General features: G+C 43.3%; 1 protein-coding gene across 1 annotated transcript in view; it reads right to left on the bottom strand.

The window, feature by feature from the left end:
* Positions 1-16083, bottom strand: part of LOC123990452 (runt-related transcription factor 2-like) — a 164294-nt gene that overhangs the window by 57147 nt on the left and 91064 nt on the right. Inside the window, exon 4 of the mRNA XM_046290989.1 lies at positions 12251-12355. Within this exon, the coding sequence (XP_046146945.1) occupies positions 12251-12355 (105 nt within the window). The remainder of the gene's footprint in view (positions 1-12250; positions 12356-16083) is intronic.

Here is a 16083-nt window from a genome sequence, read left to right as displayed (position 1 = left end):
AAGTTCTGAGAACGTTTTACTCTGGTTCCAGGGAAGTTCTGAGAACGTTTTACTCTGGTTCCAGGGAAGTTCTGAGAACGTTTTACTCTGGTTCCAGGGAAGTTCTGAGAACGTTTTACTCTGGTTCCAGGGAAGTTCTGAGAACGTTTTACTCTGGTTCATGTAACATATTTCTGGGATGGAAATTATATGTTTTTTTTTTAGTAACTTGCTTAAAATGTTATCTAAATGTTTCAATAGGTTTACTTACTTTTAATAATACTCCTAGCTTATTTTGGGTTTAAAAAAAAATGTTTTACTCCAATGCCAGACCCATTGAAATGAATTTGCTTAGGTATTGCAAACACATAAAACGTTTTAATGTGACAAAGCATCAATGAGATTTAAACCTTCTGTTTTTTGGTCATGGAATCAGCACCACCAGGATGGGAAGGCATACAAAGCTAAACATTTGAGTTTGTTCAAACAGACCCCATTTCAGAGGAAACAAGCACTCATTAAGATCATAGCACTTAACCAAATAAAGGATAGGGAGTTTTGTTGATGCTGAGAACGAAATGTATAATTAAAAAACAATATATATATATATATTCTTAGAACGTTCCCCGAACGTTAATAAAGTTTCATTGTGGTTCTTATGGAGCTTTTTGATTGTTACAATTACATTTTATTCTAGAACATTCCCAGATTATTGCCACTAACTGAAATAAAAGAGAACCATACATTCTCTAAACGTTCTGAGAACAACATTTTTTTGGGAACTTTCACAGAATGGAGTAAAAAAATATGCCATTAAAAAGAACCGCTTGGGAACTTGTGTGAAATGTTCTGTGGAAGTACAGAAATTCCCACAGAAGAACGTTGTTTCTTAATGTTCTCTGGACAATTTGAGAACATGACTTTAAATAGAACCATGAGTAAACCTGTAGGAAACGTAACGCTGAGGTACTGACATTCCCGCAGAAGGATAATGTTTCTTAATGTTCTCTAAACTACAGGAGAACATTCCCAATGTCAAACCAGCTGGAGAACGTTTCTAGAACGATACCAAAATAGAAATGAAATGCAACATCTGAACTTTTAGGAAACATTCTGTTAAAGTGATGAAGACGAAAGCTATTTTTTTGTTTGTTGTCAAGTCCCTTGTGCTGAGGACGTTCCAAAGCTAAGCAACTGTCCTGCCCCGTTCCCAGAGCGTTGTGGAAAGGTTGTATGATAAATAACCATAGAACAACCACGCTCTCACCAAGCTTTAAGAAACTTTATAGTGCATTTGGATTTTTTTTCCTTTTTTTTTCTTGCTTTGTCATTAATGAGGAAAATGTTTAATTTAATCAATCAGAATAAGGCTGTAACGGAATACAATGTGGAGAAAAAAGGAAGGGGATCCTTTGCGAAGGCATTGTACATGCTAGCTGGGCTAGGTCTGGGGGAAGGAATAAACACAGCAACTCAGAAGGAGTGTTCTCTTCAAGTTCCACGCCTGTAGAAGTCATGTGACTTCCTGTAGAAGTCATGTGACTTCCTGTAGAAGTCATGTGACTTCCTGTAGAAGTCATGTGACTTCCTGTAGAAGTACAAACACATTAACACATGAATAACATTAGTCCCTAGATACTCTCTTAATTATTCCCTATCTCCCTCTTCCACTGAATGAAGGAGAGAGAATTTAACAACAGTAATACAATTTGTAATCTTTGCTTGCTTACTGGGTAACTGTAAAGCACTTAGTGCCAACGGGGTAATGTAAGAAAGGCATTTTATGAAATACATTTGAATGATTTGCTTGAATAAACAGAATGACAAAACAGAGACAACGTGGAGAGGATGTGGGGGGAAAAGAACAAGCATCAATCTACAGTAATTAAATAATGACAGCGCATCCGAGATGTGTCCTCAATCTCTGAGATGGAAACACACAGTCGTCGTCTGTTTGCCTCTCAGTTACAAAATGTGTTTTTATAAGACGGAGTCCAATGCTAAGACGCGCCAGCGTTCTCACCCTCACTGGAAAACATGTTGTTTCAACTCACTATATTCCTTTTTTCAAGCTTTTATCAACTTTACGTTTCAAGCTATCCTAACTTACCAATTCAAGCTATCCTAACTTACCAATTTGTCCGTATAACTTACAATTCATACTTCAATCAATTTCAACTTTAGTTATATGAACTTTAAACTTAAGAGTTATCCCAACTAAGACCAAATTTACTTTGACTAATAAAAGAAAGTCAAGACAGCTTAACAGTTTGACAGTATAATCTACTATTTATAGTTGGATAAATTTAGGTTTTAGAAGAGATAACTAATTTTGAAAATACTTCATATTTTCCAATTAATCTAACAGACTATCAAGTAAAGTATAATGTACAGTATTTGCATTGATTTAATTAACAACCCAAACAATGATAGAATAGAGATTTCAGCAGGGAAAAGTATGCTCCCAATAGTATGCTCCCAATAGTATGCTCCCAATAGTATGCTCCCAATAGTATGCTCCCAATAGTATGCTCCCAATAGTATGCTCCCAATAGTATGCTCCCAATAGTATGCTCCCAATAGTATGCTCCCTTGCGCATAAGATCTTTTGCCAGATTCAAAACCGGCAGTGCATTCAGTAGTGTCAACCCACCAAAAGACAGACATACTTTAACTACCACAGCATTCAGTAGTGTCAACCCACCAAAAGACAGACCACTTTAACTACCACAGCATTCAGTAGTGTCAACCCACAAAAAGACAGACATACTTTAACTACCACAGCATTCAGTAGTGTCAACCCACCAAAAGACAGACATACTTTAACTACCACAGCATTCAGTAGTGTCAACCCACCAAAAGACAGACCACTTTAACTACCACAGCATTCAGTAGTGTCAACCCACAAAAAGACAGACATACTTTAACTACCACAGCATTCAGTAGTGTCAACCCACAAAAAGACAGACATACTTTAACTACCACAGCATTCAGTAATGTCAACCCACAAAAAGACAGACATACTTTAACTACCACAGCATTCAGTAGTGTCAACCCACAAAAAGACAGACATACTTTAACTACCACAGCATTCAGTAGTGTCAACCCACAAAAAGACAGACATACTTTAACTACCACAGCATTCAGTAATGTCAACCCACAAAAAGACAGACCACTTTAACTACCACAGCATTCAGTAGTGTCAACCCACAAAAGACAGACATACTTTAACTACCACAGCATTCAGTAGTGTCAACCCACCAAAAGACAGACCACTTTAACTACCACAGCATTCAGTAATGTCAACCCACAAAAGACAGACCACTTTAACTACCACAGCATTCAGTAGTGTCAACCCACCAAAGACAGACCACTTTAACTACCACAGCATTCAGTAGTGTCAACCCACCAAAGACAGACCACTTTAACTACCACAGCATTCAGTAGTGTCAACCCACCAAAAGACAGACCACTGTAACTACCACAGCATTCAGTAGTGTCAACCCATAAAAGACAGACCACTTTAACTACCACAGCATTCAGTAGTGTCAACCCACCAAAGACAGACCACTTTAACTACCATAGCATTCAGTAATGTCAACCCACCAAAAGACAGACCACTTTAACTACCACAGCATTCAGTAGTGTCAACCCACCAAAAGACAGACCACTTTAACTACCACAGCATTCAGTAGTGTCAACCCACCAAAGACAGACATACTTTAACTACCACAGCATTCAGTAGTGTCAACCCACCAAAAGACAGACCACTTTAACTACCACAGCATTCAGTAGTGTCAACCCACAAAAGACAGACCACTTTAACTACAACAGCATTCAGTAATGTCAACCCACCAAAAGACAGACCACTTTAACTACCACAGCATTCAGTAGTGTCAACCCACCAAAAGACAGACCACTTTAACTACCACAGCATTCAGTAGTGTCAACCCACCAAAGACAGACATACTTTAACTACCACAGCATTCAGTAATGTCAACCCACAAAAAGACAGACCACTTTAACTACCACAGCATTCAGTAGTGTCAACCCACCAAAAGACAGACCACTGTAACTACCACAGCATTCAGTAATGTCAACCCACAAAAGACAGACCACTTTAACTACCACAGCATTCAGTAGTGTCAACCCACCAAAAGACAGACCACTGTAACTACCACAGCATTCAGTAGTGTCAACCCATAAAAGACAGACCACTTTAACTACCACAGCATTCAGTAGTGTCAACCCACCAAAAGACAGACCACTGTAACTACCACAGCATTCAGTAGTGTCAACCCATAAAAGACAGACCACTTTAACTACCACAGCATTCAGTAGTGTCAACCCACCAAAGACAGACCACTTTAACTACCACAGCATTCAGTAATGTCAACCCACCAAAAGACAGACCACTTTAACTACCACAGCATTCAGTAGTGTCAACCCACCAAAAGACAGACCACTTTAACTACCACAGCATTCAGTAGTGTCAACCCACAAAAAGACAGACATACTTTAACTACCACAGCATTCAGTAGTGTCAACCCACAAAAAGACAGACATACTTTAACTACCACAGCATTCAGTAGTGTCAACCCACAAAAAGACAGACATACTTTAACTACCACAGCATTCAGTAGTGTCAACCCACAAAAAGACAGACATACTTTAACTACCACAGCATTCAGTAATGTCAACCCACAAAAAGACAGACATACTTTAACTACCACAGTATTCAGTAATGTCAACCCACAAAAAGACAGACCACTTTAACTACCACAGCATTCAGTAGTGTCAACCCACAAAAGACAGACATACTTTAACTACCACAGCATTCAGTAGTGTCAACCCACCAAAAGACAGACCACTTTAACTACCACAGCATTCAGTAATGTCAACCCACAAAAGACAGACCACTTTAACTACCACAGCATTCAGTAGTGTCAACCCACCAAAGACAGACCACTTTAACTACCACAGCATTCAGTAGTGTCAACCCACCAAAGACAGACCACTTTAACTACCACAGCATTCAGTAGTGTCAACCCACCAAAAGACAGACCACTGTAACTACCACAGCATTCAGTAGTGTCAACCCATAAAAGACAGACCACTTTAACTACCACAGCATTCAGTAGTGTCAACCCACCAAAGACAGACCACTTTAACTACCACAGCATTCAGTAATGTCAACCCACCAAAAGACAGACTACTTTAACTACCACAGCATTCAGTAGTGTCAACCCACCAAAAGACAGACCACTTTAACTACCACAGCATTCAGTAGTGTCAACCCACCAAAGACAGACATACTTTAACTACCACAGCATTCAGTAGTGTCAACCCACCAAAAGACAGACCACTTTAACTACCACAGCATTCAGTAGTGTCAACCCACAAAAGACAGACCACTTTAACTACAACAGCATTCAGTAATGTCAACCCACCAAAAGACAGACCACTTTAACTACCACAGCATTCAGTAGTGTCAACCCACCAAAAGACAGACCACTTTAACTACCACAGCATTCAGTAGTGTCAACCCACCAAAGACAGACATACTTTAACTACCACAGCATTCAGTAATGTCAACCCACAAAAAGACAGACCACTTTAACTACCACAGCATTCAGTAGTGTCAACCCACCAAAAGACAGACCACTGTAACTACCACAGCATTCAGTAATGTCAACCCACAAAAGACAGACCACTTTAACTACCACAGCATTCAGTAGTGTCAACCCACCAAAGACAGACCACTTTAACTACCACAGCATTCAGTAGTGTCAACCCACCAAAGACAGACCACTTTAACTACCACAGCATTCAGTAGTGTCAACCCACCAAAAGACAGACCACTGTAACTACCACAGCATTCAGTAGTGTCAACCCATAAAAGACAGACCACTTTAACTACCACAGCATTCAGTAGTGTCAACCCACCAAAGACAGACCACTTTAACTACCACAGCATTCAGTAATGTCAACCCACCAAAAGACAGACCACTTTAACTACCACAGCATTCAGTAGTGTCAACCCACCAAAAGACAGACCACTTTAACTACCACAGCATTCAGTAGTGTCAACCCACCAAAGACAGACATACTTTAACTACCACAGCATTCAGTAGTGTCAACCCACCAAAAGACAGACCACTTTAACTACCACAGCATTCAGTAGTGTCAACCCACAAAAGACAGACCACTTTAACTACAACATCATTCAGTAATGTCAACCCACCAAAAGACAGACCACTTTAACTACCACAGCATTCAGTAGTGTCAACCCACAAAAAGACAGACCACTTTAACTACCACAGCATTCAGTAGTGTCAACCCACCAAAAGACAGACCACTGTAACTACCACAGCATTCAGTAATGTCAACCCACAAAAGACAGACCACTTTAACTACCACAGCATTCAGTAGTGTCAACCCACCAAAGACAGACCACTTTAACTACCACAGCATTCAGTAGTGTCAACCCACCAAAGACAGACCACTTTAACTACCACAGCATTCAGTAGTGTCAACCCACCAAAAGACAGACCACTGTAACTACCACAGCATTCAGTAGTGTCAACCCATAAAAGACAGACCACTTTAACTACCACAGCATTCAGTAGTGTCAACCCACCAAAGACAGACCACTTTAACTACCACAGCATTCAGTAATGTCAACCCACCAAAAGACAGACCACTTTAACTACCACAGCATTCAGTAGTGTCAACCCACCAAAAGACAGACCAAACTACCACAGCATTCAGTAGTGTCACAGACCACTTTAACTACCACAGCATTCAGTAGTGTCAACCCACCAAAGACAGACCACTTTAACTACCACAGCATTCAGTAGTGTCAACCCACAAAAGACAGACCACTGTAACTACCACAGCATTCAGTAGTGTCAACCCACCAAAAGACAGACATACTTTAACTACCACAGCATTCAGTAGTGTCAACCCACAAAAGACAGACATACTGTAACTACCACAGCATTCAGTAGTGTCAACCCACCAAAAGACAGACATACTTTAACTACCACAGCATTCAGTAGTGTCAACCCACCAAAAGACAGACATACTTTAACTACCACAGCATTCAGTAGTGTCAACCCACCAAAAGACAGACATACTTTAACTACCACAGCATTCAGTAGTGTCAACCCATAAAAGACAGACCACTTTAACTACCACAGCATTCTCAGTAATGTCAACCCATAAAAGACAGACCACTTTAACTACCACAGCATTCAGTAATGTCAACCCACCAAAAGACAGACCACTTTAACTACCACAGCATTCAGTAGTGTCAACCCACCAAAAGACAGACCACTTTAACTACCACAGCATTCAGTAGTGTCAACCCACAAAAGACAGACCACTTTAACTACCACAGCATTCAGTAGTGTCAACCCACCAAAAGACAGACCACTTTAACTACCACAGCATTCAGTAGTGTCAACCCACCAAAAGACAGACCACTTTAACTACCACAGCATTCAGTAGTGTCAACCCACAAAAGACAGACCACTTTAACTACCACAGCATTCAGTAGTGTCAACCCACAAAAGACAGACCACTTTAACTACCACAGCATTCAGTAGTGTCAACCCACCAAAAGACAGACCACTTTAACTACCACAGCATTCAGTAGTGTCAACCCACCAAAAGACAGACCACTTTAACTACCACAGCATTCAGTAGTGTCAACCCACAAAAGACAGACCACTTTAACTACCACAGCATTCAGTAATGTCAACCCACCAAAAGACAGACCACTTTAACTACCACAGCATTCAGTAGTGTCAACCCATAAAAGACAGACCACTTTAACTACCACAGCATTCAGTAGTGTCAACCCATAAAAGACAGACATACTTTAACTACCACAGCATTCAGTAGTGTCAACCCACAAAAGACAGACCACTTTAACTACCACAGCATTCAGTAATGTCAACCCACAAAAGACAGACCACTTTAACTACCACAGCATTCAGTAGTGTCAACCCACCAAAAGACAGACCACTTTAACTACCACAGCATTCAGTAGTGTCAACCCACAAAAGACAGACCACTTTAACTACCACAGCATTCAGTAATGTCAACCCACCAAAGACAGACCACTTTAACTACCACAGCATTCAGTAGTGTCAACCCACAAAAGACAGACATACTTTAACTACCACAGCATTCAGTAGTGTCAACCCACAAAAGACAGACATACTGTAACTACCACAGCATTCAGTAGTGTCAACCCACCAAAAGACAGACATACTTTAACTACCACAGCATTCAGTAGTGTCAACCCACCAAAAGACAGACATACTTTAACTACCACAGCATTCAGTAGTGTCAACCCACCAAAAGACAGACATACTTTAACTACCACAGCATTCAGTAGTGTCAACCCATAAAAGACAGACCACTTTAACTACCACAGCATTCTCAGTAATGTCAACCCATAAAAGACAGACCACTTTAACTACCACAGCATTCAGTAATGTCAACCCACCAAAAGACAGACCACTTTAACTACCACAGCATTCAGTAGTGTCAACCCACCAAAAGACAGACCACTTTAACTACCACAGCATTCAGTAGTGTCAACCCACAAAAGACAGACCACTTTAACTACCACAGCATTCAGTAGTGTCAACCCACCAAAAGACAGACCACTTTAACTACCACAGCATTCAGTAGTGTCAACCCACCAAAAGACAGACCACTTTAACTACCACAGCATTCAGTAGTGTCAACCCACAAAAGACAGACCACTTTAACTACCACAGCATTCAGTAATGTCAACCCACCAAAAGACAGACCACTTTAACTACCACAGCATTCAGTAGTGTCAACCCATAAAAGACAGACATACTTTAACTACCACAGCATTCAGTAGTGTCAACCCACCAAAAGACAGACCACTTTAACTACCACAGCATTCAGTAATGTCAACCCACAAAAGACAGACCACTTTAACTACCACAGCATTCAGTAGTGTCAACCCACAAAAGACAGACCACTTTAACTACCACAGCATTCAGTAGTGTCAACCCATAAAAGACAGACCACTTTAACTACCACAGCATTCTCAGTAATGTCAACCCATAAAAGACAAACCACTTTAACTACCACAGCATTCAGTAATGTCAACCCACCAAAAGACAGACATACTTTAACTACCACAGCATTCTCAGTGAAGTCGTTAACTACCACAGCATTCTCAGTGAAGTCGTTAACTACCACAGCATTCTCAGTGAAGTCGTTAACTACCACAGCATTCTCAGTGAAGTCGTTAACTACCACATCATTCTCAGTGAAGTCGTTAACTACCACAGCATTCTCAGTGAAGTCTTTAACTACCACAGCATTCTCAGTGAAGTCAACCCACCAAAAGACAGACCACTTTAACTACCACAGCATTCTCAGTGAAGTCAACCCACCAAAAGACAGACCACTTTAACTACCACAGCATTCTCAGTGAAGTCTTTAACTACCACAACATTCTCAGTGAAGTCTTTAACTACCACAGCATTCTCAGTGAAGTCGTTAACTACCACAGCATTCTCAGTGAAGTCGTTAACTACCACAGCATTCTCAGTGAAGTCGTTAACTACCACAGCATTCTCAGTGAAGTCTTTAACTACCACAGCATTCTCAGTGAAGTCGTTAACTACCACAGCATTCTCAGTGAAGTCGTTAACTACCACAGCATTCTCAGTGAAGTCTTTAACTACCACAGCATTCTCAGTGAAGTCTTTAACTACCACAGCATTCTCAGTGAAGTCAAAAAAAAATGGTCAGCTCAACAAATGTATAAAATGTATTTGATAAAAAAAGTCATTTTGACTGAATCTTAATATCTTTTTGGGGGATGATGTTCCATCTGTAGATGGTCCAGATTGTCATGCTATCAACACACTGTTGATAAGCAACTGCTTGCTGAGGTTAAGGTTAAGTTTAGAATAAAGGCTAAGGGCCAAGGTTAGGGTTAGAGGTTGGATTTGTAGATAGTTGGTTGACATTTTACTGATAGTCTATAGTCTTACCTCCCTCCCTCCCTCCCTCCCTCCCTCCCTCCCTCCCTCCCTATACGTCCCCTTACCTCCCTCCCTCCCTATACCTCCCCTTACCTCCCTCCCTATACCTCCCTCCCTCCCTCCCTATACGTCCCCTTACCTCCCTCCCTCCCTCCCTATACTTCCCCTTACCTCCCTCCCTCCCTATACGTCCCCTTACCTCCCTCCCTCCCTATACTTCCCCTTACCTCCCTCCCTATACCTCCCTCCCTCCCTCCCTCCCTATACCTCCCCTTACCTCCCTCCCTATACGTCCCCTTACCTCCCTCCCTATACCTCCCTCCCTCCCTCCCTATACGTCCCCTTACCTCCCTCCCTCCCTCCCTATACGTCCCCTTACCTCCCTCCCTATACCTCCCTCCCTCCCTCCATATACGTCCCCTTACCTCCCTCCCTCCCTCCCTATACCTCCCTCCCTCCCTATACGTCCCCTTACCTCCCTCCCTCCCTCCCTATACCTCCCTCCCTCCCTATACGTCCCCTTACCTCCCTCCCTATACGTCCCCTTACCTCCTCCCTATACGTCCCCTTACCTCCCTCCCTCTCTATACGTCCCCTTACCTCCCTCCCTATACCTCCCTCCCTCCCTATACGTCCCCTTACCTCCCTCCCTCCCTCCCTATACGTCCCCTTACCTCCCTCCCTATACGTCCCCTTACCTCCCTCCCTATACGTCCCCTTACCTCCCTCCCTCCCTATACTTCCCCTTACCTCCCTCCCTATACTTCCCCTTACCTCCCTCCCTATACGTCCCCTTACCTCCCTCCCTATACGTCCCCTTACCTCCCTCCCTCCCTATACGTCCCCTTACCTCCCTCCCTATACGTCCCCTTACCTCCCTCCCTATACGTCCCCTTACCTCACTCCCTATACGTCCCCTTACCTCCTTCCCTATACGTCCCCTTACCTCCCTCCCTATACGTCCCCTTACCTCCCTCCCTCCCTATACGTCCCCTTACCTCCCTCCCTATACGTCCCCTTACCTGCCTCCCTCCCTATATGTCCCCTTACCTCCCTCCCTATACGTCCCCTTACCTCCCTCCCTATACATCCCCTTACCTCCCTCCCTATACGTCCCCTTACCTCCCTCCCTCCCTATACGTCCCCTTACCTCCCTCCCTCCCTATACTTCCCCTTACCTCCCTCCCTATACGTCCCCTTACCTCCCTCCCTATACGTCCCCTTATCTCCTCCCTATACGTCCCCTTGCCTCCCTCCCTCCCTATACATCCCCTTACCTCCCTCCCTATACTTCCCCTTACCTCCCTCCCTATTCATCCACTTACCTCCCTCCCTCCCTATACGTCCCCTTGCCTCCCTCCCTCCCTATACATCCCCTTACCTCCCTCCCTATTCATCCACTTACCTCCCTCCCTCCCTATACGTCCCCTTGCCTCCCTCCCTCCCTATACATCCCCTTACCTCCCTCCGTCCCTATACGTCCCCTTACCTCCCTCCCTCCCTATACATCCCCTTACCTCCTTCCCTCCCTCCCTATACGTCCCCTTACCTCCCTCCCTATACGTCCCCTTACCTCCCTCCCTATACATCCCCTTACCTCCCTCCCTCCCTCCCTATACATCCCCTTACCTCCCTCCCTATACGTCCCCTTACCTCCATCTCTCCGTAGCCCAGTGTGTGAAGGGCCTCTTAATTACGACTTACTAAGACTGGGCAATGGAGAGAGGAAGGGAGGGGAGGAGGGGAAGAGAGGGGAAGAGGGGAGATGGGGAAAGTTTTTTTGTGATGTGATAGTGTTCATTGAGACGCTAGAGTTGAGAATAATGTTTTTATGAATAGAGAGCAGAGGAGAGTGAGGGAGGGAGGAAAACAAGGGAGGAGAGAACAGCTGCCTGCCAGACCAGTTGGCACTAGATGGAAATTGTCAAGTTTTTTTCCCTCTTCAGTTGTTTTTATAAGCACCATTAAACCGAGCTAGGTCTAGCACTCTGCTACCCCGTATACCTCCACACGCACACGCACACGCACACACACACACACACACACACACACACACACACACACACACACACACACACACACACACACACACACACACACACACACACACACACACACACACACACACACACACACACACACACCGTTTTAGAATTATTTCGAAATTCATTCCAACAACACTTGATGAGGTGTGTGTGCTTGCGTGCGCGTGTGTGTGTACTCACTCCTTGGTTCACGGGGTCCGTCCACAGTGACTTTAATGGCTCGATGGTACGTTGCTACTTGAGGAGGGTTGGTGAACACTGTGATGGTCAGTGTGAAGCTCTTTCCTGTGGGAACATCGTCAGATACACTGAGTCAGAAGACTATTCATTACCTAAGGACTATTCAATACTTCCTTCCTTGCTTATCTTTTTCTTTCTTTATTTCTTTCTATCTTTCCTTGCTTCCTTCCTTCCTTCCTTCCTTCCTTCCTTCCTTGAACAGTGAATTTGTTTTCCATATGGCCTCCCGACCTTGTCTGTTTCAACACAGTGGCTTCTATTCACCCCCTTGGTATTTTTCCTATTTTGTTGCCTTACAACCTGGAATTAAAATATATTTTTGGGGGTGTTCGTATCACTTGATTTTCACAACACTTTGAAGATGCAAAATATGTTTTATTGTGAAACAAACAACAAATAATATATGCCATTTAGCAGACGCTTTTATCCAAAGCGACTTACAGTCATGTGTGCATACATTCTACGTATGGGTGGTCCCGGGGATCGAACCCACTACCCTGGCGTTACAAGCGCCATGCTCTACCAACTGAGCTACACAGGACCAAATAAGACAACAACAAAAAACTGAAAACTTGAGAAACGATTAACCCCCCAATGTCAGTACTTTGTAGACCTTTTGCACCAATTACAGCTGCAAATCGCTTAGGGTATGTGTCTATAAGCTTGGCAAATCTAGCCACTGGGATGCTTGCCCATTCTTCAAGGCAAAACTGCTCCAGCTCCTTCAAGTAGGATGGGTTCCGCTGGTGTACAGCAATCTTTAAGTCATACCACAGATTCTCAATTGGACTGAGGTCTGGGCTTTGACTAGGCCATTCCAAAGCATTTAGATGTTCCCCCCCTCAAGTGTTGCTTTAGCAGGATGCTCTGGGTCATTGTCCTGCTGGAAGGTGAACCTCCATCCCAGTCTCAAATCTCTGAGAGACTGAAACAGGTTTCCCTCAAAAATGTCCCTGTATTTAGCCCCATCCACTGCTATGGGGATGGTGTTCTCGGGGCGCAGAGAGGTGTTGGGTTTGCGCCAGACTTAGCGTTCTGCTTGATGGCCAAAAAGCTACATTTTAGTCTCATCTGACCAGAGTACCTTATTCCATATGTTTGGAGAGTCTCCCAGATGCCTTTTGGTGAACACCAAACGTGTTTGCTCATTTTTTTTGAAGCAATGGCTTTTTTCTGGCCACTTCCATAAAGCCCAGCTCTGTGGAGTGTACGACTTAAAGTGGTCCTATGGACAGATACTCCAATCTCCGCTGTGGAGCTTTGCAGCTCCTTCAGGGTTATCCATTTTTTAATAATGGATTTAATGATGCTCTGTGGGATGTTCAAATATTTGGATACTTTTTTATAACTAAAAAAAAAATCAATTTAAATTACAAGTTGTAATGCAACAAAATAGGAAAAACATATGAATAGTTTTGCAAGGCACTGTAGCTTCCAGACCTGGACTGTTTGAACAGTGAAGGTCTGTCCATCTGACCTCTTGTCTGTCAGTGTATATTTGCGTGGGCCGAAACGGGGTATTTTAATAGTAATTTCCTCTACAGATAATCCAAGCAGTTGCTGCTAAGCCTAGCGTGTGTATGCATGTGTGTGTGTGTTATGATTCAGAGCGGAGCTGCCGACTCAGCACAAACATTAACGGCAGAGGTATGTGGACGCGTCATGTAACCATGGCTACCCACAGGAAAAAGGAAGTGGGAGGGGTGTTGCTGTGGTGAACAGCTGGTGGTGCAGTCCACGTGTCAGACAGACAGACAGACAGACAGACAGACAGACAGACAGACAGACAGACAGACAGACAGACAGACAGACAGACAGACAGACAGACAGACAGACAGACAGACAGACAGACAGACAGACAGACAGACAGACAGACAGACAGACAGACAGACAGACAGACAGACAGACAGACACGTTGAGGCTGAGGATACTAGTGCTGAAAGATTAGTGCTTTTTGAGGTCGGATTTTGTTTCAGACAGACAGACAGACAGAGAGAGAGAGAGAGAGATAGATATATAGAGAGAGAGAGAGATAGAGAGAGAGACAGGAAGAGGGGAAGAGAGAGGGAAAGAGGGAAAGAGAGAGAGAGAGAGGGAGACAGAGAGAGACAGAGAGCGAGAGAGCGAGGGAGAGAGACAGAGGGAGAGGGGGGAGAGAGAGATATAGAGAGAGAGACAGGAAGAGGGGAAGAGAGAGGGAAAGAGGGAAAGAGAGAGAGAGAGGGGAGACAGAGAGAGACAGAGAGCGAGAGAGCGAGGGAGAGAGACAGAGGGAGAGGGGGAGAGAGAGGGGGAGAGAGAGAGAGATATAGAGAGAGAGACAGGAAGAGGGGAAGAGAGAGGGAAAGAGGGAAAGAGAGAGAGAGAGAGAGAGAGAGAGAGAGAGAGAGAGAGAGAGAGAGAGAGAGAGAGAGAGAGAGAGAGAGAGATCAGCTCAATGCAATTGAAGAATAGACTCTAACCACTTCTGGGAAAATTGGAAAACACTAAACAAACAACAACATGAAGAATTATCTATCCAAAATGAAGATGGGTAAACCACTTCTCCAATCTTTTTGGCTCTATAACAAAGAATAAAGAGCAAAAACATATATATGATCAAATACAGATCTTAGAATCAACTATTAAAGACTACCAGAACCCACTGGATTCTCCAATTACATTGAATGAGTTACAGGACAAAATAAAAACCCTCCAACCCAAAAAGGCCTGTGGTGTTGATGGTATCCTCAATGAAATGATCAAATATACAGACAACAAATTCCAATTGGCTATACTAAAACTCTTTAACATCATACTTAGCTCTGGCATCTTCCCCAATATTTGGAACCAAGGACTGATCACCCCAATCCACAAAAGTGGAGACAAATTTGACCCCAATAGCTACTGTGGAATATGTGTCAACAGTAACCTTGGGAAAATCCTCTGCATTATTATTAACAGCAGACTCGTACATTTCCTCAATGAAAACAATGTACTGAGCAAATGTCAAATTGGGTTTTTACCAAATTACCGTACAACAGACCATGTATTCATCCTGCACACCCTAATTGACAACCAAACAAACCAAAACAAACGCAAAGTCTTCTCATGCTTTGTTGATTTCAAAAAAGCCTTCGACTCAATTTGGCATGAGGGTCTGCTATACAAACTGATGGAAAGTGGTGTTGGGGAGTAAAACATACGACATTATAAAATCCATGTACACAAACAACAAGTGTGCGGTTAAAATTGGCAAAAAACACACACATTTCTTCACACAGGGTCGTGGGGTGAGACAGGGATGCAGCTTAAGCCCCACCCGCTTCAAAATATATATATATATATATATACGAATTGGCGCGGGCACTAGAACCGTCTGCAGCACCAGGCCTCACCCTACTAGAATCCGAAGTCAAATGTCTGCTGTTTGCTGATGATCTGGTGCTTCTGTCACCAACCAAGGAGGGCCTACAGCAGCACCTAGATATTATGCACAGATTCTGTCAGACCTGGGCCCTGACAGTAAATCTCAGTAAGACCAAAATAATGGTGTTCCAAAAAAGATCCAGTCACCAGGACCACAAATACAAATTCCATCTAGACACTGTTGCCCTAGAGCACACAACAAACTATACATACCTTGGCCTAAACATCAGCGCCACAGGTAACTTCCACAAAGCTGTGAACGATCTGAGAGACAAGGCAAGAAGGGCATTCTATGCCATCAAAAGAAACATAAATTTCAACATACCAATTAGGATTTGGCTAAAAATACTTGAATCAGTCATAGA

The sequence above is a fragment of the Oncorhynchus gorbuscha genome, linkage group LG12 (genome assembly GCF_021184085.1).
Source record: "Oncorhynchus gorbuscha isolate QuinsamMale2020 ecotype Even-year linkage group LG12, OgorEven_v1.0, whole genome shotgun sequence".
NCBI classification, from domain to species: domain Eukaryota; kingdom Metazoa; phylum Chordata; class Actinopteri; order Salmoniformes; family Salmonidae; genus Oncorhynchus; species Oncorhynchus gorbuscha.
The sequence above is the reverse complement of the archived record's forward strand: the minus strand, read 5'-3'. Positions and strand labels throughout refer to the sequence as shown.